The sequence below is a fragment of the Apteryx mantelli genome, chromosome 3, assembly GCF_036417845.1.
Source record: "Apteryx mantelli isolate bAptMan1 chromosome 3, bAptMan1.hap1, whole genome shotgun sequence".
NCBI classification, from domain to species: Eukaryota; Metazoa; Chordata; class Aves; order Apterygiformes; family Apterygidae; genus Apteryx; species Apteryx mantelli.
The window spans coordinates 9,125,239-9,153,151 of NC_089980.1; the positions used below are offsets into that span (position 1 = coordinate 9,125,239).

The 27,913-nt window shown below is 57.3% G+C and overlaps 3 protein-coding genes across 4 annotated transcripts; 2 read left to right on the forward strand and 1 right to left on the reverse strand.

The window, feature by feature from the left end:
* Nucleotides 1-738: 738 nt before the first annotated feature.
* CNPY3 (canopy FGF signaling regulator 3) lies at nt 739-6,644 on the forward strand. Of its 2 annotated transcripts, XM_013954404.2 has the most exons (7): nt 739-832; nt 1,057-1,359; nt 4,495-4,618; nt 4,899-4,995; nt 5,445-5,567; nt 5,748-5,865; nt 5,979-6,644. In XM_013954404.2, the coding sequence occupies exons 1-7, from the start codon at nt 781-783 to the stop codon at nt 6,188-6,190; spliced, it is 1,029 nt and encodes a 342-aa protein (XP_013809858.1). In that variant the 5' UTR covers nt 739-780; the 3' UTR covers nt 6,191-6,644. The 2 variants fall into 2 exon arrangements, with proteins under 2 accessions (XP_013809858.1, XP_067148755.1); XM_067292654.1 differs by lacking the exons at nt 739-832; nt 1,057-1,359 and adding an exon at nt 2,594-2,773.
* Nucleotides 6,645-7,081: 437 nt separating this feature from the next.
* GNMT (glycine N-methyltransferase) lies at nt 7,082-8,826 on the forward strand. Its single transcript, XM_067292655.1, has 6 exons — nt 7,082-7,339; nt 7,425-7,552; nt 7,657-7,770; nt 8,018-8,160; nt 8,302-8,423; nt 8,507-8,826. The coding sequence occupies exons 1-6, from the start codon at nt 7,134-7,136 to the stop codon at nt 8,676-8,678; spliced, it is 885 nt and encodes a 294-aa protein (XP_067148756.1). The 5' UTR covers nt 7,082-7,133; the 3' UTR covers nt 8,679-8,826.
* Nucleotides 8,827-10,382: 1,556 nt separating this feature from the next.
* Nucleotides 10,383-27,845, reverse strand: PEX6 (peroxisomal biogenesis factor 6). The gene is made up of 17 exons (XM_067292656.1): nt 27,003-27,845; nt 26,024-26,187; nt 25,224-25,307; nt 23,940-24,042; nt 23,612-23,748; nt 23,416-23,527; nt 19,602-19,810; nt 18,828-19,020; nt 18,333-18,409; nt 18,091-18,223; nt 15,452-15,657; nt 15,299-15,360; nt 14,732-14,840; nt 13,415-13,531; nt 12,716-12,793; nt 11,344-11,483; nt 10,383-11,018 (listed from the first exon to the last, which is right to left on the reverse strand). The coding sequence occupies exons 1-17, from the start codon at nt 27,843-27,845 to the stop codon at nt 10,882-10,884; spliced, it is 2,904 nt and encodes a 967-aa protein (XP_067148757.1). The 3' UTR covers nt 10,383-10,881.
* Between the last annotated feature and the right edge of the window lie 68 nt (nt 27,846-27,913).

A 27,913-nucleotide genomic window follows, 5' to 3' on the forward strand; every position in this document is an offset into this window, starting at 1 on the left:
GCGGCATGGCCCCCGCGGCGCCGTGTGGCAGCGCGGGGGCTGTCTCAGGGTTTCAGGCGTCTCGCGGCAGGATTAGGCCCAGGGGGCTGGGGTCCGGCAGGGCGGGCGGAAGGGCCGAGGCTTACGGTGCGTCCTGGGCTCAGGGCGGCCCAGCGCGGCGGCTCTCCCAGGGCTTGGGCGGGCGCTGCAGGCGGGAGGCGGTGGGGGGGTCCCGCGTGGGCGCGGCGTGGGGGCGCCGCACACCCGGCGGCGCCCGCCCGCTCTGCACCAGCCGCAGCACCTCCGCCAAGGAGGCCGCGGCCGGGACCGGCTGGGCCGAGGGGCCGGTGTCTGCCGCCGGGGGCCCGGCGGGAGCCTGCTCCATGGCGCGGCCTCGCTGCCGGAGGCGGCCCGTACCACTGGGGCGGGGGGGACGGGACGGTACCACTGGCGTTGGGGGGGGAAGGGGCGGTACCACTGGTGTTTGGGGGGGGGGAGACGGGATGATACCACTGGTGTTTGGGGAGGGGATGGGGTGGTAACCACTGGTGTTTTGGGGGGGATGGGGCGGCATCACTGTTTGGGGGGACACACTCCCCTTGGTGCCAGGGGTCAGCACCACCAATGCTGCAGGACAGCAGTGCAGCTGCAAGGCGAAAGTGGGTGCTGGCCCCCATTCCCCCAAGGCTGCCTCTGCCCCCCTTGCCCTGACAGCAGGCTGGGCTGCCCCCCCCAGCCCACTGACACACAGGTGTGAGCAACGGTTACAGGGCAGCCCCCCGGCAGCCCCACACCGCCGCCATGGGGGTGGCCGGGCTGCTCCTGCTCGCCACCCTGCTCCAGCTCCTGCCCTGTGAGTACCCCGGCCGGGGGGCACGAGGCCAAGGCACCCTTCAAGGCCAGGGCCGAATGGGGGCCCCGGGCTGTGGGCTTTGGGGATGGCGGTCTGGGTGCCACCGAGCCCACGGGCAAAGGCCAGGTGGCAAAGTGGGGGGCAGCTGGGTGGGGGCCCGTGGCAGGGGAGGGGATGCGCTGGGGCCACAGGAGCCCCTAATGTTCCCCCCCCCATTTCCCCAGCCCTCGGAGCAGCAGGCCCCTTTCCCACGCTGGCCCCTCCGCTGACCATGGTGGTGAACGGGCAGCGGCGGCGGCTGGTGGCCTGTGTGGTGAGCGACCTGCCGCCAGGCTCCCGCGACGCCGTCTGGATTTCCAGCGGCGACGGCAGCACCCTGGGCGCCTTTGCCTATGGGGTGTCCCACAGGACCGACGGCACCGCCAGCACCGTTTCCGTCCTCCCTGCTGACAGCGACGCGCTTGCCTGCCACGTCGGGCCCGACCGGACCGTGCCGGTGCACAGCTCCGAGCCCCTCCACATCACCGGTATGGCCCTGGCTCCCGCTGCTGGGCCGTGGGCTGGTGGTGGGGAGCGGGCGTGAGGGCCGCCGAGGTGAAGTGCTGCGGCCCCTCCGCAGGAAGGGGGTTGTGGTGGGCCCCGCTCGCGCACCTGGCTTCGGGCCCCTTCCTGCCCCAGCTGCTCTCTGTGCCCTGCAGGAGACACCGAGGCAGAGCTATGTCCGGGGGCCCCCGCTGGTGAGTCTCCCCCCTTCTGTGTCCCCATGAGCCTAACGCCAGCAGGGATACTGGGGGGGGGATACTGCGAAGGAACCCCCTGGCTGGCTTAGGGTGGGGAGGCAGGGGGCTGCGCTGAGGCTCCTTCCCTCGCAGCGCCGCGCGCCTGCGCTGCCGCAGCCCTGCTCATGGCCATCCGGGTGCTGCTGCTGAAGGTGCTGCTCTTCGACGCCCTCCTCACCTCCGTCCTCCTCGCCACGGCATGAGGCCCCCCCAGGGCCAGTGCGGGGGGGGCCTCGGCCTGGAGGGGCAGGGACCCCACACCGACCCTGGAGGCACCCCAAGTATTTGGGGGGGGGAGGGAGCAGACCCCGGAGTGCTGTAGGGGGGTAGAGACCCAAAATAGTTTGGAGGGACAACGAGGGCACCCCACATTTTTGTGGGGAGGAGGAACCCCTAATTATGCGGGGGGCAGGAAGGGACCCCAAATTATTTGAGGGATGGGGCAGACCCCCACATTTTGGGGGGGAGGAGGGACCCCAAATTATTTGAAGGACAGGGGCAGACCCCCACATTTTGGGGGGGGGAGGAGGGACCCCAAATTTTCTGTGGGACAGGGATGGACTCCCACATTTTGTGGGGGAGGGACCCCAAATTTTTTGAGGGACAGGGGCAGACCCCCACATTTTTTGGGGGGGAGGGACCCCAAATTATTTGTGGGACGGGGTGGACTCCCACATTTTGTGGGGGAGGGACCCCAAATTATTTGAGGGACAGGGGCGTACCCCCACATTTTTGTGGGGGAAGGACCCCCAGTTCTTGCGGAGGAGGGGGCAGGTCTTAGCCCCCGGCCCCCCCCCCCGCCCCCCCCTTCCCCCCCCCCCCCCGGCTCTGGAGCCACGTGAGCGCCGCCGCCTGCGCGTGGGGCGCGCGGCCCGGATGAAATTCCACGGCAGCCGAGCGCGGCGGCCCTCGGAGCGCCCGTATTGGCTGGCGGCGGGCGGGCGGGATTGGCCGCGGGGGACGCGCGCGCCGCTCCGATTGGCCGGTGCCGCCCGGTTTCCATGGTTACCCGGCGGGGCGGACTGTTCCCGGAAGCACGGCCCCGGAAGCGAAGCTATGGCGGCGGCAGCGGCAGCAGCGGCGGTGCTGGTGGCGGCGGCGCTGCTCGGCGCGGGCGGCGGCGACGACGCGGACTGGGTGCGGCTGCCCAGCAAGTGCGAGGGTGAGCGGGGCTGGGGGCGGGCTCCCGGGAGGCTCCAGGCTGGTGTCTGGACAGGGGCTGGGTTCCCCCCCCACCGGCGACTGCTTCCTCCCTTGGTTCACAAGCAACCCCAGCAGCGCGGACGAGTCGGGGTAGGTCGTGACAGGCCTTTGCTGTCTGCTGTGGCTTCCTCTGGCTTAGTTGTGTTTCTAGGCTCTCAGAGCACAGCCATAGGCACATGTGGAGCTTGATGGTTAAGAGAAAAGGAAGACGAGCAACTCTGGAGCTCTCTGCAAAGCTTTCGCTACTGGGGAAGAAGCTCTGGAGACACTGACGTCTGAGCTGCGCTGCGGCACCCGCACAACCTCGACAAAGCGTCGTGGTGAGCATTGACTGTGTGTTGCTCCTCTTCCTGCCCAGGTTTGGGACCTGTATGAGCCAGCAGCGATAGCAGTGGGCAGTATCTAAATAACTGGACTGGGCAGTGAGTGCTCCTGGCAGAGGTGGAGACTCTGCAGCAGCCGGGTGTTGTGTGGAAAGGGAGGCCCACGAGGGAGGAGCAAGGGGCTGCAGGAAGGAGCGCTCAGCCCTCGATGTAGGCAGAGAGGTGCAGGCGATGCTTACAGGCAGATATGGGCACCGCAACCCTGGAGCAACCCCCTCGCTGCCCTCCTGCCTGCAGCACCTCTCCCTCCATCCATGTGCCTGGGAGAATGTGCAGTGGCTCACAGCTGTCGGACCATTCCTGCTGGAGATGCTTGGTCTTTCTCCCAAAGCAGGGCTGAAGAACAAGGTGGACTGTGGAAATGAGAGTGTGCAGCGTGGGACAAGGCCTTCTGGAGCCTGCCAGGGCCCCGATCTCGCAGGGGAGTATGGGCTGCAGAGCACCCAGCTTCCTTCTCTCCACGCTTAAACCTGTAAAGCCCAGAGATGTTTCTCTCTTCTCCCTCTCTCGGTTTCTACAGCTCTGTTGGACTGTTTGTTACAGAGGAAATAAAGCTTTTTTCTCCCTGTTTTATAAAGGAAAGTATAAACTGTTATAAAGTTAGTGGTGCCACAGTACTACACACGGTGCCTGGCACAGCACTGCTGGGGCCGACAGCCCCACATACAACAATGCAGGCCGCAGCCACCACCTCATCCTGCGGCGCTGACCCTGTGAGCCACTCTGATCCCAAATGCCGGCTGCCCACACGCTCCCCTGGAGCAGGGCCCACTGCCCTCAGCCCCAGCCCCTGCATCTCCACCTCCCCTGGGTGCTGGCAGAGCCATTATCGGGTGCGATGCGTTGGTGTTGAGAGCACAAGCTGTGAGTCACAGCGAGGCTGTCGCTGGCACTGCAAGAAGACTCATCCTCTGCCAGGGCGGAAGGGATAAGGCTCTTCATGGCTGGAAAGTGGAGCTGTCTCAGGGCACCTGCAGGTGAAATTACAAGGAGCCGTTGTCTCCCTTCCCAGCTGTGACATAACAGCTGGCTGTTTGGATGAGCTTGTACTGAAGCATTGATTCAGGCCTTCCTGCTTCAAGACATCTCCTCTGGAATCGTTGGAGATGTTCCTGCTTATTTCTTTCTCCTTACAGTAGCAAAGGTGTCTCTTTTCTGCTCGTGACAGCTCTAGTGAGCCTGACTCCTGCCGTTTGCTTCTAAAGCAGTCCTGTTTGCCGGGAGCGACAGCCTGAAGTGTGCTGTCTGCCCAAGAGCAGTAAAACCTACTGACCCACCTCTGCTTTCTGTCCTGCAGTGTGCAAGTATGTGGCGCTGGAGCTGAAATCCGCTTTTGAGGAGACAGGCAAGACGAAGGAAGTAATTGACACGAAGTATGGCTTCCTGGACGGGAAGGGCTCACCTGTCAAGTACACACAGTCGTAAGTGACTCAGGCGAGCGAAAGGGAGGGTCTCCTGTCACCACCCCTGGAGCTGGGAACATCCCAAATCAGCTGCACACAACTTCCCTGAGTGTCTGGGTGCCAAAATGCACCAGTTCTGTCTGGTGGGCAGAGTTGCCTGTGGTGTTTTCCTCCTGCTTGGGAGAGCCTGGGAGCCACAGCGCCTGTCACGTGCTGCCTGGTCTGAGGCCTGGCATGGTGCTGCAGGTGTTCCTGCAGAGCAGCGCCGAGCCCTTCCCCTCCCATTTTCTCTGTGCAGGGACATCCGGTTAATTGAGGTGACGGAGAACATCTGTAAGAGGCTTCTGGACTACAATCTGCACAAGGAAAGGAGTGGCAGCAACAGATTTGCAAAGGTGAGGGTTGTCCTCCAGTCACGTGCTTCTGTAAGTGTCCCTCACACCTGTCCCTGCACCGTCAGGGCACTGAACCTTGGGTCCGTGTTTCGTCCCCTCATCTGTATCCCCCGAAAGCTAACAGAATGCTGGCTCCAAGGTCAGTTGAGGGATGATGGGGCAGGCCCAAGTCCTCCCTTGCTCAGGAGGGAACCTGCTGAGCCTCAAGGGGCCGTGTTGCCTGGCCTGTGTTTTCCAGCTTTGTTTATGATCAGGGGATCATTGCAGAGAGGGACTCGCTGCCAGTTAAACGCTGTCCTGGTGACACTGATAGCATGGGTCCCCTGATTGCAGCCATCCTGCGCAGGTCTGAATCCCTAGGCAACGTCGTGCGGCCTGTGTCTGGAAGGAGAGAGCAGGAGCCAGGTGGGGGTAAGTGTTGCTTCACAAGGGCTGCTCTTCTCTCCCAGGGCATGTCGGAGACGTTTGAGACTCTACACAACCTGGTGCATAAGGGTGTCAAAGTGGTGATGGACATCCCCTATGAGCTGTGGAACGAGACCTCGGCGGAGGTGGCCGACCTCAAAAAGCAGGTACCGTTCCCAGGTCGACTGGCCTTTGATGGCTGGTGTGGGCTTGCAGGCTGGAGCAGGGGCCACCAGCCTTGGGTTCAGGGGGACGGATCTGGCACACATCCCAGGCAGCAGATGCGTGGGCAGGAGCTGCTGCCCTGGCCATGCGTGCCTAGAGCTGGGCTCTCCTTTCTCCGCTAGTGCGATGTGCTGGTGGAGGAGTATGAAGATGTGATAGAGGACTGGTACAGGCACCACCAGCAGGAAGACCTCTCCCAGTTTCTCTGCGCTGACCATGTGCTAAAAGGGAAGGATGCAAGTAAGTGGGATTTTGCTGTCACCGTAGGCTGTGCATGCTTGTGGGGGAGCCCAGCCAGGGCAGGGGGAGCCCAGCATCTCCCTCAAGGCCCCCTCTGCCCATGTCTTCCCCAGGCTGCCTGGCAGAGAAGTGGACCGGCAAGAAGGGTGACCTGGCAAGTGTGGGGGAGAAACAGAGCAAGAAAAAGAGTGGGAAGAAGAAGAAGAAAGCCAGGCAGGAGCAGAGCAAGGGAGCCAACAGCCTCCCAGCCATGGGGGAGACCCTGGAGGAGAGCGGCATTCAGGAGAAGGCTCCCCTCGCCCACAGCCCAGCTGACGAGCTGTAGGCATCCAGCACGGGTGCCGTGCGCTCTGTGGCATTTGGTCATCTCACACAGCTGTGTCCTGCAAGTACTGAAGGAAAAGGGATTTGACTGGAGGGGTACTTGATTCCTCCGAGGGACAGCACTCTGGGCCGGCTGTGGTTGTAAACTTGCAAGCCTTACTCTTGTCCTGGGGGCAGCTCTGCAGGGAGCAGGTGGGGGTCTCCGCACCGCGCTGCGGGCCCAGCCCTGCCAGGCTGGGGTATATGGCAGAACGTGGCCGCTTAAGCGTCGTCTCCTGCTCCTGGGGCCTCTCAGCTTGTCCCAGAGCACTGTGCCCGACTCTGGGTGAGGACGTGAGCTCTGCCCAAAAGCCCTTCTCTTCTTCCTCCCTGTGCTGCCAGCACCTGGTGCAAGGACTGTAAATAAAGACACTGGTGTGGGGGCTGCGCTTGCGCCCTGCACTCCCTAGGCAGGAGGGCAGCTCGCCTTTGCACTGCGGGGATGTGTTTGGGCCCTGCGATTTTCCCGGTGGGTGCTAAGGGCCAGGGGGGCCGCTGGCCTGGGGGTGAGTGAGGCCAGCAGGGGGTGCTGCTCGCGGCTACCAGCAGGAGGCTCACGTGAGCTCTGGCCTCAGGTGGGGACCTTCGGCTGCTGCAGCAGCGAACGGGGCGGGGGGCTCGGGGGAAAGGGGTTGCGGCGGGAGCCGGCAGCCGGGGTGAGAGCCGGGCCCGGCGAGGGGCGGCGGGCCGGGAGCTGCCCGGGCCGCGGCGCTGGGAGGGCGGGAGGGGAGCAACCCCTGACCCGGGCGCTGTTTGCCGGGGCGGGGCGGCGCGGCGCGGCGCGGCGGGGGTGTGCGCGGGGCGGCGGCGGCGATTGGCGGCGGGGCGGAGCGGGGCCGGGCGCGGAGCGGAGCGGCAGCGGGGCCGGGGCACGGACCGGGAGCGGGGCCGGGAGCGGCGGCGGGATGGTGGACAGCGTGTACCGGACGCGGTCGCTGGGGGTGGCGGCGGAGGGGCTGCCGGACCAGTACGCGGACGGGCGGGCGGCGCGCGTGTGGCAGCTCTACATCGGCGACACGCGGAGCCGCACGGCCGAGTACCGCAGCTGGCTGGTGGCGCTGCTCCGCCAGCACCGCTGCCGCTCCGTGCTCGACGTGGCCTGCGGCACCGGGTGAGGCGGCCGCGGCCCCGGGCTGCCCCGGCCCCCCCTCCCGCCGCCGCTGCCGCCACCCCCCGTCTCACCGCGCTCTCCCCAGGGTGGACTCCATCATGCTGCTGGAGGAGGGCTTCCTGGTGACCAGCGTGGACGCCAGCGACAAGATGCTCAAGTACGCGCTGAAGGAGCGCTGGGAGCGGCGCAAGGAGGAGCCCTTCGACCGATGGGGTGCGGGGACCGGGGGGAGAGGGTATGGGGCACCCCAGCACCCACCGGTGGTGCTGCGGGAGGAAGGGGGGGGGCCTGCTCTCACCCTCCCTCCTGCGCCGCAGTCATCGAGGAGGCCAACTGGCTGACGCTGGAGAAGGACCTGGAGAAGCCGGGGGATGGGTTTGATGCCGTCATCTGCCTGGGCAACTCCTTCGCCCACCTGCCAGACTTCAAAGGTGGGACTCGGGGGGGGGGGGCATGCGGTGGTGTACAGGGGCTCCCAGGAGGCTGAGACTATGCCTGAACTTGTGTCACCGGGTTGGGGGGGGGGGGGGGGGCAGCTGGAGTTGCTGGGGCATGGCATGTTGCCAGAGAGCCTGAGCAGGTGCCCCAACTCTTGGGACCATTGAGTCCACACTTTTTTTTTTTTTTTTGGGGGGGGGGCACTTATGGTGCCTGGAGATACCATGTTTCCCTCCCCAGGGGACCAGAGCGACCACAAGCTGGCCCTGAGGAACATTGCCAGCATGGTGAGGCCCGGGGGAGTCCTGGTAATCGACCACCGCAACTATGACCACATCCTGGCCACGGGCTGCGCGCCACCAGGCAAGAACATCTACTACAAGGTAGGTGGCCATTGAGATCTTGCCCCAGCTTAATCCCCACCCCACTCCCTCCATATACCAGGGCAGGCTGGGGGGGGGGGGGGGGGGAGAAGGGGGGGCTGCATGCCCACAGCACCCAGCTGGCCTCCTATGGTTCCCCAGAGTGACTTGACCAAGGACATCACCACATCAGTGCTGCTGGTGAACAACAAGGCTCACATGGTGACCCTGGACTACACAGTGCAGGTCCCTGCCACAGAGGCTGGGGCATCCCCAGAGCTGAGGTGAGTGGGGGCTGGTGGTCAGGGTGGCTGGTGCCCAGCCCCTCCGCCATGGGTCCTAGCCTCAACCCGGTGCCTCCTTACAGCAAATTTCGGCTCTCATACTACCCGCACCAGCTGGAGGCCTTCACGGTCCTGCTGAAAGGCGCCTTCCAGGGGAAATGCCAGCACAGCGTCCTGGGCGACTTCCAGCCCTACACGCCGGGGCAGGCCCACACCCCCTGCTACTTCATCCACGTCGTGAAGAAGACAGCCTGAAGACGGCCTGATGGGGCGGCGGTGGTGGCGGAGAACTCAGCTCAGGGGGGGCCAGGGGCATTGCCGCGTGCATGTCCCCACGTGCCTGCTGAGGGCTGCGCGGGAGCCCCTTTCCCATTAATTAAGAGTGCTCATGTGAGCTACCACAGCCCCTGGTCCGTGTGTCCATGTATGGGCAGGGTTCGGGGCCAGGGGAGCGGCCCAGGCCACGACAGTGGTGGATGGCAGTGCCCAGGGAACGGCAGAAGCTAGGTTAAGGGGATGGCAGTGCTGGTGCCAGGCCCATGGGGAGCCCCACGGCCGTGCAGACCCAGCCTCAGCCCGCTGCACCCCAGCCTGCGCCTCAGGTGCTGGCCCTCCTGTGGCACATGGTTTTTGGGCACCCTTTGAAGCAGAGGCAGGGTGGCTGGCTGCACGTCACTACTGAGTCCTGCTGTGGCAGGACTCCAGCAGCCAGCCTTCTCCCACCCCAGGCACCATCCCCTACCTTTCTGGACACCCCTCAGCATACCCCAGGGTGGGAGCTGGGCTGTCCCACACTCTGTAGCACCCCCTTGCCCCCCCACCTCTCCCTGGTGCTATGGGTGCTCCCAGGGTGTGGAAGAGCTGCACGCCCAGGTGGAGCCTTTGCTGCGGCCGTAACTCCCTCCTCGCCATCCCGGTGCGAGGTGGCAGCCAACCGCAGCAGTGCGTCGTGGCCCTAGAGGCAGGCGGCTCCGTCTGAACAGGCTTGGGTGTCAGAGCCGGAGCAACAGGGCTAGCGGCGTTCATGAGCTGGGGCTTCACCCCTTAAATGCCTGCGGTTCTGGAGGACCAGCCCTCCACGGAGGAGCACAATGAGGATTTGGTCCTTAACCCCCACCCGCCAGCCCACGCAATGGCTGCAGTTTTGGGGGCTGGTAGCAAGAGGCAAAACTTGCCTTGCAGCAAAACCTGATTTGGCTGGGGCAGGTGCCTGCCCTTGGCTTAACCCCAGGCTGTCCACAAGCTGTGCAAGCAGCTGCAGGGATAGGACATGCGAGAGGCGGAAGCTCACGCACAGCTCGAGTCTGGGATCTTGATTTGGCTTCCTCAGCAAAGGCCAAGCAGCAGCACGCATGTGATAGCATCAGCAGCTGTCAGGAACCTGCAGCCACTTTTCCAGAGTGAGGACGGATGAGGCCTCAGTGGGGCGGGTCTCTGGTCCAGCTCGCACTCATTGCAAGCCAGCTGAAATAAGGTGGGTCCAGGCAGTTCCAGCCCTGAGCTGAATATTTCCAAGGCTGGAGCCCCCACAGCAGCTCTCAGCATTTGACCTAGGGTTTCACTACTCTCACTACAACAAATTTTTTTCTAATAGGGAATGGGACTTTCTCTTGCTGCCACTTGTCCCCATTGCTCTTGTCCTGTCACTGAGCACCTCCAAGAATCAGTACCCTCCCATGAGGTAGCTGTAGGCAGCAGTAAGATTCCCCTTTACTTTCTCTTCTCCCAGCTCTCAAATCCTGCTCCCTCCTCATCTGTCACATGCGCCTGTCCCTCCACCCCAACCATGGTGGCAGCCTTTGCTCCAGCCATGTTCCTAAATTTCCCCACTCCCTGCAGGACACTGTTTTCTCTGCAAAACCCAGCCCTTCCCCGTGTTCACAGGGCCCTTCCTGAGCCACTGATGCCTGCAGTGAGCAAAGGCCCAAAGCCACCCAGTGACCACCTAGAGCCAAGAGCTGGAGTAGAAACCTGCATTTATTTACAAAGTCCACATCAAGCCCAGGCCAGCCACAGCAAGCATCACTTGCTGTGCCTCCATGCTCTAGCCAGCACCCCCTCACTGAGGGCTGATGCCCCAACCAGGGATGGCCACCAGACCCCCTCCTGCTGCCAAACTGGGTACAGTTTGGGCTTTGCTCTCCCATTAATGCCTGTCACCCACAGAGATATTCCCACGCTCCCCACGACCATGAGAATCCCAGCTTCCCACCTGCTGGGAGGTCTCCCTGGTATGCTCCTGGGTACCCGTGAGGTGCTCCCCTGGATGTGAGGGAGCAAGACTGAGCGCCACCAGACTGAGTGCCTTTGCAAGGCATGGCCACTGGCTCATCCAGGCACAAAAGAAGAGGGTCTAGGAGTGATGGGAGAAAAGCAGGAGGGTGACTTTCTGTCTCAGTTCTCAGGTCCTTTACCATATCATCCCCTTCACTCCCTCCACTTTTAGCTCTGCTGGGGGTTAGCAGGCAGCAAACTTCTGCTGGATGAGTCTGTACCTGAGCAGCTCCTGCTCAGAGACTGATGGCTGTAACCTTGCAGCAGCCTGCAGGAAGTCCTCCATGGTCAGGACCAGAGCAGAGCTCTCTGTATCCAGCCCTGCATGAGAGAGAGGAGGAAAAGGCTAAGAGCAAAGAGCAGGGCCAGGCGGCATGTCCAAATAGCCCTCCCTCCAGCCTGCTCTTATTTGCTAATGGGCTGGGAGTCACGTCTCTCTCTCTCCATTCCCCTGGGGCCAAGCACTGGAGAGAAAGATGACCCCATGTGCAGTGACTGCCTGCCAGTAACACACAGCCCAGCATTTAGACATGGTCCCAAAGCCATCGAGGCTCTTCTTTCAAAGCCTAGTTCCTGCTGGCAGCAGTAACTGTCCCCTCTGTGGGGCAGCCTCAGCATGTGGGATGGGTAGGGGTCAGGCTCCCACCTTCCTCAATCCATTCCACCTTGCGCTTGACAGCGCACATCATGGCATCCGAGCACAGCGCATAGATGTCTGCTCCTGTCAGCCGCGTGGGGCATTTTTCTAGGATGCTGGGGAGACTCACAGAAGGATCTAATTTAAACCTGCCAAGAAAGAAAACCACAGGTGTGAAAGCCACCCCCCCAAAACAAACAAATAAACAAAAAAACACAGACTGGGAGAGACGCGGCAGGCAGTGACTGGACAGGAGGAATTGGAGGCCACAGAGTTATGCTTTATGCTGGGCTGTGCTCTGCATGCTCCAAAAATCAAAGGCTTTCCTGAGTGTTTTTTTTTTTCTTTTCCTTTTAACATGGCTATTTCTGTTTGAGACATCCCTGCAGCAAGGTCCTCTCTCCTGCTAAGTAGGATCAAAAGCAACTCTGAACTCTCACTCAGGGAAATTAAGTGCTCTCCAAACCTGGGAACAGCCTGCAGCCAGGGCTGAATTAGAACACGTTTAATTACTGACAGTACAAACCACCTTGACACCAAACCATCCCATCAGAGCCACACTGCAGACAGTGAGCCTCCTAGAGCGCAAACAGCAGCACTGTGCTGGAGGGCACCGCTGCCAAGCCACATGGTGTGATAAAATGCTCACAGCCAGCCCATGCTTTTGCCTCTCCTACCAGATTATCCTTGAAGGGAGGAGCAATCCCAGCTAGCCAGCATACAAAGTCCCTGCTGAGGCAGATTCACTGCTGCTCTGCTGCTCACCCAGCTGTCTCGGGGGGTACCTCCATACTTGAATTGCACAGCTCACTTCCTCCCCTTCTGGGGAGCTCACAAGAGCTTGGGAAGCAGCCAGACACCACTGCTCAGTGACCTACACAACAGCTGTTTTGTTAAGGAAGATACACAGAGCACGGGCTGCACAACACCCCTCAGCACTGCTGGACAAGAAGAGGTGAGATGAGCTACCTGTGCCCTTGGTCCTGGAAACAGTAGGAGATGTGCTAGCAGAAACCCCGCAGGACCCAAATGGGGACTTCCTGCTGTGCTGGTGCCCTGCAGCCTCACCATGCTGAGAGGATCTGCTTGAGCTCCTCGAGTAAAAGACACAAGCACGATGACTGGAGAACCCTGCCAGCTCCTCCACCCTTCACTCAGACAGTGGGCTGAGCTGCTCCCATCGTGCAGGGAGCTAGCTCCAGTCTGCTTCCGGAAAAACTACCCTGTCCTCCCCTTCCTGCAGGCTGCATGCCAGCAACTTGGGTGCTCTCTGGGGCCCAGACATGAGGCCAGGCTGGAGCAGCCCACATGTCAGCCCCAGAAAGACTGCTGCCCACTGCAGGACTGTGGAAGGCAGCTGCAAGAAGATAAGGTCACTCACTTTCTGGTGACGGCACTCAGCACCTGCAGCTGCGACCCCCGGTCTTCATTTATGCCCACATAGACCAGCTTGTCAAATCTGTCAGCAGAGAGAAGAGACAGTCAAAAAAAGGCCAAGAGAAACTTGTCCCCACAGTGCAGCCCTGTGCACCAGAAACCAAAGTGAGGACCTGGGGCAGTTCCTTTTGCTGTCAAGTTCGTGGATGATACCAGACTGGGGGGGAAGCAGTCGATGTACTGGAGGGCAGGGCTGCTCTTCAGAGGAACCTCAGCAGGCTGGAGAAATGGGTTCACAGGAACCTCACGAGGTCCAACAAGGGCAAATACCAAATACTGCCCCAGGATGGCCTAACTGCAAGCATCAGGACAGGCTAGGAGGCAGCTCTGCAGAAAAGGCCCTAGGGGACCCATTTCTGCTGCCAGTTCAGTGCCATGGCAGGAGCCCTTTTGCCCTGTTCTTTTGCTGGGGTAATAACCACAGCGGCGGGGGAAAAGTAACCAGCAGCAGTGCGCTGTGCTGCTGCTACAGCTGTGGGCAGGGGCCTCCTCTCAGCTTCCTACATCCCCCACAAGCCAGGGCCACCATCACCTTAGGAACAGCCTCTGTGGAGGGACCGTGGCTGGGACAAAGCCCAGCTCATCGCTGCCTGAGAGCTCTAGGGAACTGCCCTGAAGCAAGGAAGAGTAGCGCACAACACACCTCCCTGGCCGGAGCAGCGATGGGTCCAGGAGGTCGGGCCTGTTTGTAGCTCCGATGACAAAGACCTCTCTGGTAGAATGAAGGCCGTCAAGCTCAGCCAGGAGCTGGGAGACAACTCTGCAAGGAATGAGATGAGACACTTGCAACTAGGCCTCAGCAAATTGCCCACTATCGCACTCAGCTGCCAAACAGAAGGAGGTGTGAGCAAGGCTACTCACAGGTCCATGTGTTGGACTTCCAGCTCTTACCTTTCTTCTCTGAACTACCCTGCTACAGCCACTCACATCTCTCTGGGTGGAGCCAGTGATCGTGTAGGCTCATTGCCAAGCAAGTGCAAACCTCTAGGGCTAAGACAGTCCTAAAGGCCTCTCCTTGGTCCTAAACCCTTCCAGGATGGCTGCATGTGCTTATGCTTGCTATCAGACACAGGCAACATGGATCAAACACAGGCAGGCATGCACGGCTGTGGCTCAGATTCCCCACAGAGATGTGCTGGCTAATGCTAACTCTCCTCGCTATGTGGCACTGCCCTGTCAGTCAATGCTGGGCACGCCTTGGCAGGCCAGCGACGCTGCCAGCCAGTCCTCAGGGCAGCGACTGGCATGCACTGCAGGTCCAGTTTTGTTCCTGCGGGACTCGAGCTGGTCCAACCATGCAGCACTTCAGAGAGTCACACGGACTTCCTGGTATGGGGATGTCTCCGCTTGGTTCTGGGACCACTTTGAGCCCGCTGGCATGCACCTAAACAGCCCCTTCCAGATGTGCTGGTTTGTGTGTGAAGATGGACACTGAGGGCATGTGGCATTGCTCCAATACCCTACATTCTGCAGAACTCCTCATAGATGGAGATGAAGACTGGACATGGACTATCAGCTCAGCAGAAGACGCCTGGAGGAAAAACTGCTGTTTCTGGGTGTATCTAAGCTGCACATACTTTGCTCCCACCAGAGGCAGCTGAAAGGTTTCCCACTACAGGGAAACAGCAGCTAATGGGAGGAGAGCAAGGCAGGATTGTGAAGGATGACCTTGGAGAGGCCAAAGGGAGCAGTTAGCAGCCACAGAAGCTATTGGAGGAGGCCTTGTCTTAACCAAATGTTTGCACAACAGGCTTGGGCAATCAGGGATCTGCTGCAATGCAAACAGCAGTACTGATGGCCTCAGAGAAGAGATAGGCTGTGCAGCAGAGTTGAAGGGAGCAGGGAGGGAAGAGGGACAGCAGGAGAGCTGGGATGGACTCTGCCTCGCTAGCCCATCCCATGCACCCCCAGCTCAGGTAGGTACCACCTGCTCTTCTAAGGATGCACTGTGCTCACTTACCTGTCCATGACACCCCCTGAATCTCCACTCTGCCCACGATTTGGGGCCAGGGAATCCAGTTCATCAAAGAAGATGATGCAGGGAGTGGCTGCCCTGGCTCTGGCAAACACTGGGAGGAGAAAGAGCACAGAGGAGGTGAGAAAGAGCTGGAGTAGCAGTTGAGAACACCAGGACCCACTAAACCACCAGCACAGAGGAGCTGTGAAGGGAAATCAGCTGCATCCCACTTGACCAATAATCACTGCTCCTGCCTGAGAGGCTCAACCAAAGCAGGGACTCCCATGTGGGCAGCACCCAGCACGACCGGCCCCAAGGCCTGGCTGTGTTTTGGAGGGGCTGCTGTCCCAACAGCAATGCCAAGGACAAGAGCAGCAGGAGCAGAGAGAGCAGGAGGGGTGGCTGCAGCGAAGCAGAGAACAGACTAGGTGTGGGAGATAGCTGGGTTTGCAACCTCATTGGCAGCTACAAGTAGGAGTTTGGAAGAGGGGGTTAACTGCTACCTCCTTCCCTCCAGCACCATAGAAAAGCCCCCATCTCCCCACACAGGACCAGGCCACTTCTGCTCACCGTTGCGCACGTTCTCCTCACTTTGCCCAACATACATGTTGATGAGCTCTGGTCCTTTCACGCTACAAGGCAGGGAGAAAAGAAGACAGTGAGAGCAGAACTGTGAGTTGCCAGGAGAAAGTCAGCCCAATCATGTGATACCCCACTTTTCACCTGAGGAACGTCATGGTGCACGTGGTTGCCACAGCTTTTGCCAGTAAGGTCTTCCCTGTCCCAGGAGGGCCATAAAGCAGCAGGCCAGAGCGACACAGACCCAGTGACAGCAGCTCTGGGTGCTCCAGGGGCAACTGGATAGTGTCCAGGATCTCCTTCTTCACCTCCTGGAGCCCACCAACATCCTCCCAGGATACAGAGGGAATCTGCCGCAAGAGAGAGCTCCTCTCAGCACTTCTTCCTGAGCCCTGCATAGGCCTGTTCAGCTCTTGCTCCAGTGGGGCATCAGCCTCTCAGTGCCCCTAGTGCTGTTAGCTGCATCCAGCCATGTAGCAAGTCAGCCCTGCACTGCACTGCCCAACCGTCCTTGTCATGAGATCCCCCAGCATCCATATCCACCCTCTCCCACACTTCGCAATGGGGAAATAAACCGCACATCTCCCCAGGCAACCTGCGCTCACAACCTTGTCACCAATTCTCTACTGCACCTCAGATTGACTGCCAGCAAAAACAAAAACAATAAAGCAAACAGAAAAGCACACAAGAGGGAAAATATCTGCCAGGGTTGCCTGCAACCCTGTGGGGAGAGCACCCTTCTGCAGACACAGCCCTAAGGGGCACATGGGAGAAGGTACAGAAAGGAAACCTGGACCTAGCAATTGTGAGCTACTCGTGCTCGGGGTGCCTTGTCCCCCCAGGCAGTGAGACTGCACATGGGCATTTGCACCACAGTGACAAAACCTGAACTACTAGGACCTCTGTCATGTGAAGGAAGAGGTGGAGGACAGACATCCTGTAGGATGGAAATTTTTCTGCTCTTGAAAAAGGGAATACAGGAACGAAAGCCAAGGATGTTTACAAGAAACCTACAGGGATAGAGCCAACTGCAAACATGCAAGGGGACATGTCGAAGAAAGGAAAGACAGCAAACCTGCAAGGGGTGAGCCATGCCACTTTTGTTACTTTCTGCTGAATAAAACACTCCTGGAGGATGCTGGTGTTTTGCTCAAAGCTTTAGAAATAGCAGGAGTACCGGAGTCTGCATGATGTATCTCTCCAGAGAGCAAGAGCAGCTCTCCTGGGAGCGTGCACAGAAAGCAAAGGCCGAAAACATTTCCCCCCAGCTGTCGGCCGGGTGGAGAACAGGTGCCAGCATGACCAAGGAGTTTAAATATAGGCCAAAGCAGAATTCCTTCCCCCTCAGGCAATTTGGTTCTCATTCCTTTGCTACTCGAGATGATGTTATGGTGTTATTTCTCCAGTTGTCCAGCAAGTTCTCCAGGAAAATCAGGCCAGACAAGATAAGCATTTCCAGAAAGAAATCTTTTAAAGCAAAAGGTCACAGGCCCTCTTTCTTCAGTGCTAATGAACAGAAGAGTTGCCCTCTTCCCCACACTCTTGCTTATGCTTCCTCTCCAGAAAAAGCTCCATAAACATCAGCAGGGGAGCTGGAAAAATTGCAACAAGGTTGGTTTCAAAGGAGTTTATCAGAAGTCCAGGATGTTTTGGAAATAATGCTAGCAACCAGAGGTTTGAAATTATTTCTTTCTAGGACACTCAAGCTGACATCCCTTTAACGGCAAACAAATGTGGGACTAACATGAAAATGCAAGCGGGGATTTGAAAGTTATGTATGTGAGAGTATCCAGGAACCTGCTAATGGACTTTCTGAACTGCAGCCAATTACTAAGAAATCGATAAATGATTGTAAAATACAAGCAAAATTAGCTCCCATTCACCCAGCTCACTGTAGAGCATGCTCTATGGTTATTTTTATTATAGTGAATTTAGCAAACACGCCTCAAAGCACAGCTCATTTCAGTCTCTAATAAGTTAATGAATCAATTAACGGTTCCGGAGAAGCACCCAGATGATGACACCAGGAAGGTGACACCTTCCCAGGGCAGGACTGCAAATGGTTTTTTGGGGAAGATGCCAGGATAACTGCTCCGAGGCCAGTATTTCCTGTCCTGCGCTGAGCTTAGCTGACTGGATTTGAGGGTGTGGAGAAGAGGTTCTGATCATCTTGTTTGGTCCTGACACCATGTTACCCAGCAGAAATGGTTACCCTCCAAATGCTGTTTCACTGGCCCAGAGCTGCCAGAGGTGGATCATGCCCCTCCTGAGGAGCTGACTGTACTGGTTTTCTCTCACACCCTTTTTCCGTTTCCCTGAGGAATGCCTAGCTCTTCAAACTGCCCAGCTGTCAGATGAGCCTGCCCCAGCTCTAGCAGCAGCCAAGGCCATGAATCAGATTTAAGGCTTCTCACACATGGGGGGAAACTCCCTCACCAGCTTGTCTCCCAGCCTCTCTGTTCCTATATTGCGGCTGGCTGGAGAGACATGAACGAGGCAGCCAGCCCACCAGCTGCCTCTACCTCTTGAGAGGCACCATACAGCCTGGCACTGCTACCACACTAGCTAATTAAACAGTCTCCAATTAGGGCAGCGAGGGCTTTCCTGCCCAAATTGAAGGCCACAGCAGGATTATTTTCCAAGGCTGGGGGAGTATGTGAGAGGACATAGCAGGAGGCAATGTGTTAGAGCACAGCCCAGGTCTGGCAAGGCCTGTGAAGAGGAGAGATCAGGAGCCACACAGCTCTAGAGACTCAAATCCCCCTCCTGCCCCAGCAGCCTACCTTTGGGGCTCCTGCTGCCTGTGAATGGGCATCATGCAGCTGGTCCAGCGCAACACTGAAATCCTCCTCCAGCACGGGGAACCCAGCAGTGCAAAAATCTCTCTCCACTTCCTCACTCAGCCCACCTGGAAAACTGGCAAGGAAAAAGAAGTGAAAGACTGAGGCACTGCCCCCCCTCCCACCGCTATCAAACTTGCTGCAGCCAAGCTCCCTTCCCCTGCCGCTCTAACTCCTTACATTACCTCAGAGCTTGGATGCGGGTACAAGCAGCACGGCTGCTGTGGGACAGCAAGGCACAGAAGTCTCCCAGCACAAACCCCTGTGAATGAGGAAACAAACAGCATCAGTTCAGCCCCTGACCACTGCTCCAGCTAAGCCATACAAGGTGTATGCAGAGAGACCTCTTGCAGAGTCATTTTCGATCTTCTATGCCCTTGTTCAAGTCTTTAGCTTCATTTATTTAACTCTGGCACGGTTTGCAGGGTGATGAGTACCCTTCTAACAGGGGTGAGCATCAACCAACACCTCTGCAAAAGACATCCAGTCCTTTGGCACTGAAAATCTGCAGCTAAAGCTGATGCATAGCATCCCTGATGCCTGAGGACCAGAGAAGAAGTTGCCTGCGCTGTGGGAATTGCCACCTTTCTCCATGGCCTGGCAGAGGAGGCTGGCAAACACTCCTGGCTTGCCACACCATGGAGCTGCCCATCCACACATGCCCCCGTGGTTTCACTCACCACAGTCCTGCGGGCCAGCTTGGCTAGGCTCACTTCTTTGCCCAGAGGGAGGCTGGTGGTTAGTGCGCTCAGCATCAGCTTCCTGTGCTCTTCTGAAGGGGCTTCAATTTTCACCTCATGAAGGAAAGCAGTCTGCACATCCATGGGAACATCCCAGGGCTTGCATGTTGTGCCAATCACCAAGACAGGGTGGCTGTTGAGAAAGGGGGGACAGCGCATGGTCACAGGTCCACAAAAACCTCCCCTTCCCCATTGCCATCCCCCTCACTACTTCGCTCTGTAAAGGGTAGCCTTTCCTCTGAGACACAGGCACACACTAGCTAAGCTCTCATACAGCCACTCTCCTCCAGCTTACCCTTGAACTGCTTTGCAAGTGCTGTCCCCTCAAGTGACATCTCATTTCCTCACTTGATGTCTACCTCTCCGGTACTTGCTGTCAGCCTCAGGACTCTCCTGGAATCTAGCCTCACAGTCCCAGCAGAATGGCCTTGCATATCCTGCAGCCCTCGGCATGCCCCACTAAAAACATGCCAGGTTCGCTCATCCGAGCAAGGTCAGAAAGCAGCCCCGCTTTAGAGGATAAAACCTCTCAACTCCTGCAGCCCCTAAGCCGCAAGAGCGAGGGCCCTCTGAAATAAGCAAAGCAAGTCTGGGAGAGACTCCGCTGGTTTAAAAATAAAACTGGACAGGCTAGCAATGAAAGCCTCCATGCGACATTAGGAACAGCAGAAGCAATCATCTCAGGTGCCCACAGCAAACATGCAGGGTCCATACCTCAGTGCGGGGTCTCTGTCCAGGAGCAGCTGCCTCAGAGTAGCAATGACCCTAGAGTCCTCTCCTAGCCCATCCCGGTCTCTACCGAGCACTTCTATGTCCTTCAGCAGAAGCACGCAGGGATAATACTGCTGGGCCCGGGAGAAGGCCATCTGTACTTTCTCTTCCGTGGCTCCGCTGGTGTCACCGCACAAACTAACACAATCAACCTGCAAAAGAGGCCACACACCACATAATTTGCAGGGGTAGCAACGTGGACATCTGTGGGGCTGAGGGCAGTGCTCACTTCCATAGAGTTTTCCATCAGCAGTGCACATCTGAAAGGCGAGCTAAGGTGGACATTCCCCAGAGGCCCTTTGGTAAAGTCAGAAACAGCTGATGAGACACAAAATAGACATAAAAGGATTCAGGATTACCTGGCACAGAAAAATGGCTACTTCCCTATGAGGGGTGAGGGTGGGTCTTGTCTCAAAGACAAGGTGAGACCAAGGGACTGGAGTCGTTGATAAAGCAGATGTGATTGCTCAAGCAACACAAGCCAGAAGGAATGGGAGAGCCATGCAAGAGGCCAAGACAGCAAGAACAAGATGCTTTGAAAGAACAGGGCAAAGAGCAGAGGGGAAGGCTCAGGAAGCTGTTCAATCCAGTGTCACACAGGCTCAGAGTGCAGGAGGAAGGTAGAAAGTTTAAATAAATAAATAAATAAATAAATAAAAAGTAAAGGTGGCTAGAGGCCGAGACACTGTTTACAAGGCAAACAGCGGATGGAGCCATTCAGAAGGGAGAGGCGGCTGGTGAACCTTGCTGGAAACTGGCAGTGCTGCCTCCTGGTGCCAAGAGGTCGCACAGGGAGAGCCAAGCCATCCCTGGGAGTCCCTGCAGCCTCATCCCAAAGGGCAGTGAGAGTCAAATGCTTCTCTGGAATTCCCTGTGGCCTCATCCCCAGAAAAGGTAGCTAGCAGTGAGGGAAGCTGGATGTGCTCACTGGCCATCTTTTATACAGTTTGCTCATGCCAAGCACATGTGGAGAACCCCACAGCCTCAAGAGCTAATCTAAAGGGTGAGGACTGGGTCACAAAGCATCAGAGGAAATCCTGAGCACTTTCACAGTGAGGAAAAGGAGCACACAGAACGAAAACAGCATTTTTAACAAGTTGATAAAAGGCATCCTTGGTGCCCAGAACTTCTGGTGTGGGACAGAGACATAGACTAGACCTCATTTTGGCCATGAAGCTTACAAGGTAAAATCTTAGCTGCAAAAACATAAGAATGGCTGTTCTGGTTCAGACTCAAAGTCCATTTAGGTCGCTACCCCATCTCCAAGAGTGGCCGCAAGTGTATGCCTAAGGAAGAGTACAATCAGGATAAATATAAATAACCCTCTCCCCCCAGTACTCTTCCAGGTACCTACTATCCTTCTCATCTAAGGGGATTTCCACAGTCAGATGGGGTTTCACTATTTAGTAACATTCAGTAGATTTTTCCTCTAAATACATATATCTGCACAAAGAACCACCTCCTTTAGCTTGCCTGCAACCTGGCTCCCACTAGCTTCACCTGTGTCCCAGGCCTTGTGCTAGTGCAGACAGGGAAAAGTCAAATGCTCTCCACTCTCTGCTGGCCACTCAGGATTTTGAAAACCTCTATCAATTCTCCCTAAATTGTTTCTTTTTCAAGCTTAAGAGTTTATTTAGCTGTTCATCACACAGAAATTGTTCTAGACCCCGACCTTTCTCAGTGTCCTCTGAACTTTTTCTAGTTCGGCTTTATGCTTCTGAGATAGGGAGACCAGAACTCTGCACAGGATTCAAGCTACGGCAAAGTGTGGATCTACACAGCAGTATAATCTCCTCTCTGGTTTGTTTCCTACTGTATGATTTGATTTTTGACATATATGAAGAACATAACTGAAGTTTTCATGGAGCCATTGACATAAAACTGAATTCTTGACCCTGACTGATAACAGTCAGCTCAAAATCCATTATTTTCTATGTTAAAAAAGGAGGTTTGGTTTTGTTTTTTTACCTACAGTGAATTTTATTTGCTATTTTACTGTCCAGCCACTCAGTCTCATAAAAATCTCCTCCACTTCAAGGACAGTGCTTTTTCTACCTCTAATAACTGTGTATTATCAGCAAACCATCACATCACTGCTCATCCCTTATCCCAGGTTGTTTCTGAGTATGCTCACCAGCACAGGCCCCTGCATAGATACCTACAGAACTCTGCTGCTGGTCTTCTATTGTGAGGATTGACCAATTATCCCTGCCCTGTTCCCATCTTTTCACCAACACTATGTCCATGCCAGGACCTTCACTCCCATCCCATAGCCACTCAGTTTCCTGAAGAGCCTTTTTGAAATCCAGGTAGACTGTATCAGTCAAGTCACCTTCAACACGTTTCGTAACATCTCCAAAGAACTCAGAAAGGTTTACAGGACAGGACTTCCCTTTACAGAAACGACATGGACTCTTCCTGAGCAGCTCACAGTTGTCCCCGTGTTTACTAACTCCATCCTTCTCTAACCTGTTACAGACTGCCAGCTGACAGGCCTGCAGTTCACCAGATTCCCTTAGACCCTTTTTCTAAAAACCAGTGTCCATTTGGCACCCTCCCATCCTTGGGTACCAAGAAGCTTTAAATGAAAGGCAAAATTCTTCCATGAGTAGTTCAGCTATTCATCCATGAGCTCTCATAAAACTCATGAGCAAATACTGTCTGATCCTGGCAGTTTATCCTCATTCCCTTTGCTCCATAGCTAGGCTTTTTTGACCTGCCTAGGTTTGTTTTCACCTTTAACCTGCCAAGTCCGCAATCTTTTCTATTTTCTCTGGACACAACTTCAGCATTGTGACAGATACCTTCTTGTTTTCAGTGACTTCCTCTTCCCCACTGTTCATCTGTCCTGGCTTCCATCTACCTTTCTCAAGCTGATCCCAACAGGATCTACGCAGTGGCCCTGTGTTATGGTGCAGGGTCCTCCATTCACCTCCGTGGCAGCTGTAAAGACTTCCTTCTCATGGCTGACTCTTTTTTAACAAACCTCATTCTGACGATGTTCCCCTTTCCAAAGCCAAGCACAGCTATGGCAGATTTTTAGTCTTTGTTGCTCTGGTGGGGATGCTGAGTGTAAGCACAGTTACAGGGCTGCTCTTCTACAGCAACATTTTCAACCAGATCTGGCATACACATTGTTATCGAGCCAAGGGCTGAGTTTCTCTTGCAGGCTCCCTACCCAGCTAGAGAGGATCTCAGCATCATCTCTGCTTCACTTGCCAACACGGCATTTGCTCAGCTCACACAGCATTTGCTCAGCCCACACAAGGGACAACTCAACACACCCAATGCCACAGCAATTCCTGTCCTAACTGCCTCTCTGATTTCTCTCAACTTATTTTACTGCCACATTCTGGGGTGTAGCACTGACTCAATATCTTATCAAACAATATGAAGCTAGTCCCCTGAAACATGACTGTGTATAGCAGTATCCGCAAAGTACATCAGACTGACAGCAATAATAGCAAGAGTTAGTAAAGAAAGACACAAATGTAATCTCTGGTCCAGGAAATCTCTAAATTACTGATTCCTAAGCACTGGAGGTAACAGACCAGAGGAAGCCTCCCTCCATGCTCCCTGTTCTTATAATCTCTTCCTAAGCATCTGTCACTGGCCAGTCTCTGACACAGGGCAGTGGGCCAGATGGACCTGTGGGCTGATCCAAACCCTCGTTGCAGGGTTTTTGGTTTTGTTAACTTAAAGAATATTTCTGTAACTGTGGTAAATCCACCAACCACCTGACCCTAGGAGGAATTACCTTGAAGAGGTGAAGATTAAGGCAGCTACACACAACTCTGACAGCCATCAGCTTCCCACTGCCGCTTGGTCCTGAGAAGAGAATGCTGCCTGCCCCATTCAGCGCGGTTGCCCTGCAACAGAGAGGCAGTTCTCTCAGTGACTGTGGAGCAGGGTCCCAGCTCTCCTGAGGCTTGCTAGAAGGAATTTAAACTCACCGACTGTTCAGGTGAGGCCGAAGAGCACCACAGAGCTGCTTCACGACATCGGAAAGCCCAGCAGGAGATAAACTGCTCCAGAACTCATGGCTGCCACAGGCTGGAGAAGATGGGACAGCACTGTTGGTTGAACCCACCTGCGAGGAAGGAATATAACACTCTGTGGAACACCAATGGAGAAAAGACACCAAGCGACAAAGTGTGTCCCAAAATGCCCTTCTTGAACTGCAGCGGACACAAGCCTTCACAGGCACCTTTGCCATCACTACAGCGCAACCTCAGCCTCAGATCTCCTGTACACCCGCCCTGCTCTCCCCTGATGTCTTACCAGATACAAAGAGGTGTTCTGGGTGTCCACCAGGTAACCCTCAGATTGCTCGCCTTCCACCGTGCCTAAAATCTTCCTCACTTTGAAATAAAGCTCTGGCCATCTAAAGGAAGAGTAAGCAGTCTAAATTATTGACTCAAGATCTGGACAGCAGGAATAATCCTTTCACCACCAGGAGCCAGCTGAAAGGCACAGGTAAGTACAGACACTTCTGCTCTCTGTCAAGACCCGCACGGATCCTTTATGGATCCTGTAGCACTGTCTGGCTAGGGAGACCAACATGACTGTCAACAGTTACAGCTTCTGCTGGTGGCTTTTGCTCACAAGTACTGATGTCCCGACCTTCCCATTTTGTCTGCTTTGCCTAAGAGCTCACACACTCCCTCTTCTGCCATCGGTTCCTTCACTATGCCTGCACAGAGGTTGGCCTGCAGCATATAAAACCTTGTACTGCAGAGTCCTTTGAGCTGCAGAATAGAACTCACCCAAGTATCACGACAGACTTACTAGTATCCTGCCCCAGATACCTGACTGGGAAAATGCTTCTTCCTCCACCAATATCCCACAGGACAGATTGTTAAAGGACCTGCAGAGGTTTCCTCCATCCTCTAAGTGTCCTACATGCACACTAAAACAGTTCGAAGCTCTCTAGGCCCCATTAACTCTGCTATCTTCTTTGGCCTGCCATATGGCAAATATATAAGTGCACTCTTCAGTTACCTGTGGCAGTTCCCTCATTGACAAAACTGAAGCATTTATATTACCGCTAGCCAAAGCCTGCTGCAAACACCCTACTCTGATACAAAAGTAATTTTCCTCATTTAGGGCAGAATTGCTTCAAAGCCATATGAGCAAAACCAAGGAAGGCAGAATCGGTGGCTGAACAGAAAGTTATTCTAACTCAAAGGGTTTATGTTCACAGTTTAGTGTTTGTCCCACATAAACAAACCTAGCTTCCACTTTGGTTCATGTGGCACTGGCTGTCCTCAAGCCATCCCTTTTCTGCTCTTCACTCTTTTTTCCCCATCACTGTCTGCCTCTCTCTCTTTTCCTTTCTTACCTCCGTGACTATTTAAGGTGAGACAGGTATAGGTGCAACCTTCCATAATCCAACAAAAACTTTTCCCTTTTCCCACCAACATAAAAGAAGAGGCAGATAAACTCTGAACTCCAGGGGCAGACGAGAAGGGAATCCATTGCCCCGTTCCAAGAGGGTCGACAGTGGAAAAACACCTTTTCTCCTTTAATATCCATGTAACAGAGCCACAGTTTATTGCCACTCACCTAAGGAATTTGTCTGAATTTGCTTCTAAAAACTCAGCACATCCAAATGTTGGAACACATAGGATGTCTCCCTCCTGGACAAGCCTGCAAAAAAAACAGAGAGTTTCACCAATGAAAAACAGTAAATCTTTATACCCACCATGCCACACGTTTTTACAAAGAAGAATGTAGCTATTCACAGTGCTTTGTCCCTTTTCCTGCATTCCAAAATTATAAATAGCCACATAAAGATTTAGCATGTCCCAGATGACAGTAGGTGCATCTGGACTATTAAGGGGGATATTATTACTTTCTGGGAAGAATCTGCCAATGATATAAAAGATCAATACTATTAATTTTAAAGAGCATCGCCTTCCTATGCCTAGCACAGCTAAGCATAACTCTGAAGAAGCTTAGGGGGCAAGTCACGAGCGAAGACTTCTACACAGCCAGCTTGCCAACTATTCAACTGTATACAAAGTTGAATACTGGGATATGAATGCACCCCAGAATGCAGGTCTGTGGGCAGTATTTGGGAGCCCTCAGTGCTGGAAGGTAAATCACAGGGAGGGAGACCCGAGGATGACTTGTGAAGGACAGGACAAGGGATGCTGCATGCAAGTCAAGCTCATGCAAGCTCAGGAAGAGAAGATGGTGCAGGTGGATATTTTAGAACCGTTCAGCATACACATTAAGCTGTTGATACATATATGATCAATGCATATCAGATCGGGATGCCACATATATACCATGAGAGCACATCTCGGTTGGACTCAACCGACACCACAAGTGGAAATGTGCGCCTTCCCCGCATGGCTTACCTAGGCGTTTCAAAGTGCTTGTAGAGAATACGGTCATAGACTCCTCTGGCACTGTAGGTTGGTGAGTGGACAATCTCGACGTGCAGCTCCTTGGCAAAGGGTGGCACAGCCAGCAAGGACTGGCTCCCCTTCCCTTCTGCAATGCTGGCCTCTGCTTCGTACCTCTGCGGAGCAGACAACACAAAAGCAGGAGACGTCAGGGCCAGCTTTCCACCACAAGGCCCCAGCACTGTCTCCTCCCTCCATCACCAGCCCCCCACCAGCACATCCCCGGGGACCCAGCGGCCGCAATGGGGGATGCCGCAATGCAGTGGGGTGGCCAGCAGCCCCCTTCTCCCGGTGCCACCATGGGGAGGCCCACCACATCCCCAGGGGCCGCGACAAGGGATGCTGCAATGCAGTGAGGTGGCCAACAGCCCCCTTCTCCCAGTGCCGTCACAGGGAGGCCCAGCACATCCGCAGGGGCCCAGTGGTCGCAACAAGAGATGTCGCGATGCAGTGGGGTGGCCAGCAGCCCCTTTCTCCCAGTGCCACCACGGGGAGGCCCAGGACATCCCCAGGGGCCCAGGGGTCGCGACGAGGGATGCCGCGATGCAGTGGAGAGGCTGGTGGCCCCCTTCTCCTGGTGCCGCCATGGGGAGGCCCAGCACATCCCTGGGGGGCCCAGAGGCCACAAGGGGGGATGCCGCGATGCAGTGGGGAGGCCGGCAGCCCCCTTCTCCTGATGCCACCACAGGGGGGCCCAGCACAATCCCGGGGGGCCCAGAGGCCGCGATGGGGGATGCCACGAGGCACTGGGGTGGCCAACAGCCCCCTTCTCCCAGTGCCACCACAGGGAGGCCCAGCACATCCCCGGGTGCCCAGGGTCCTTGACTGGGGCTGCCACGACGTGGCGGGGAGCCCAGCCACGGCGGCGGTGGCCCCCGCCTCCCAGGGGCAGGCGCAGAGGCCCCGGGCGCCGTCCCGCCGCGGAGCTCACCCGGAGGCAGACGTGGCCGGCGGCGGCCGGGTCGCAGCCCAGGTTGAAGGCCAGGGCGGGGGCCAGCAGGGCGCCGTCGAGGGGGGCGGCGGCGGCGCGCGGGTAGCGCCAGGGCGGCGGGCGCGCCCGCAGCGCCGCCAGGTGCTCGCGGCCGCCCGCCGCGGCGCGCACCCGCACCCACTCGCCCTGGAAGAGCCCCAGCGCCAGCAGCCCCCGCCGGCTCACCCACACCTCGGCCCCGCCGCCGCAGCCGCGCGCCGCCCGCAGCCGCGCGCCGCGCCCCGGCCCCGCCGCGAAGCGCGACACCAGCGGCGGCGCCGGGGGGCTCCGCCAGGGGGCGGCGGGCGGCGGCGGGGCGGCGGCGCGGGCGAGGCGCGTGCCGTTGCCCAGCAACCCCTGCAGCGCCGGCCGCGCCTCCAGCACCAGCGGCCCCGCCGCGCCCGGCAGCGCCTCGCCGCGCCGCGCCAGCACCGCGCCGCCCGCCGGCCGCCCCCCGCCGGCCGCCAGCAGCACCCAGGCGAGAGGCGGCGGGCGGCGCACGGGCCACACGGCCACCCGCCGCCCCGCCGCCAGCCCCAGCCGCCGCAGCAGCGGCCCCCGCAGCCACAGCGCGGCGCCCCGCCGCCCGCCGCCTTCCTCCTCCTCCTCCTCCTCCTCCTCCAGCACCACGGCGCTGAGCAGCACCGCCTGCGCCCCGCCGCGCCCCGCCGGCCGCACGGCCAGCACCAGCCCGCCGCGGCCGCGCAGTGCCGCGCACAGCGGCCCCGGCGCCACCAGCAGCGCCGTCACCGGCGCCAGCTCGGCCGGCAGCGCGTCCAGCGGCCGCAGCACCGCCACCGCCATGGAGCCGCCCCCCGCCGCGCTACCATAGAGGTGCCGCCGGCTAGAGCGGCAGCGGCGCGCAGGCGCGA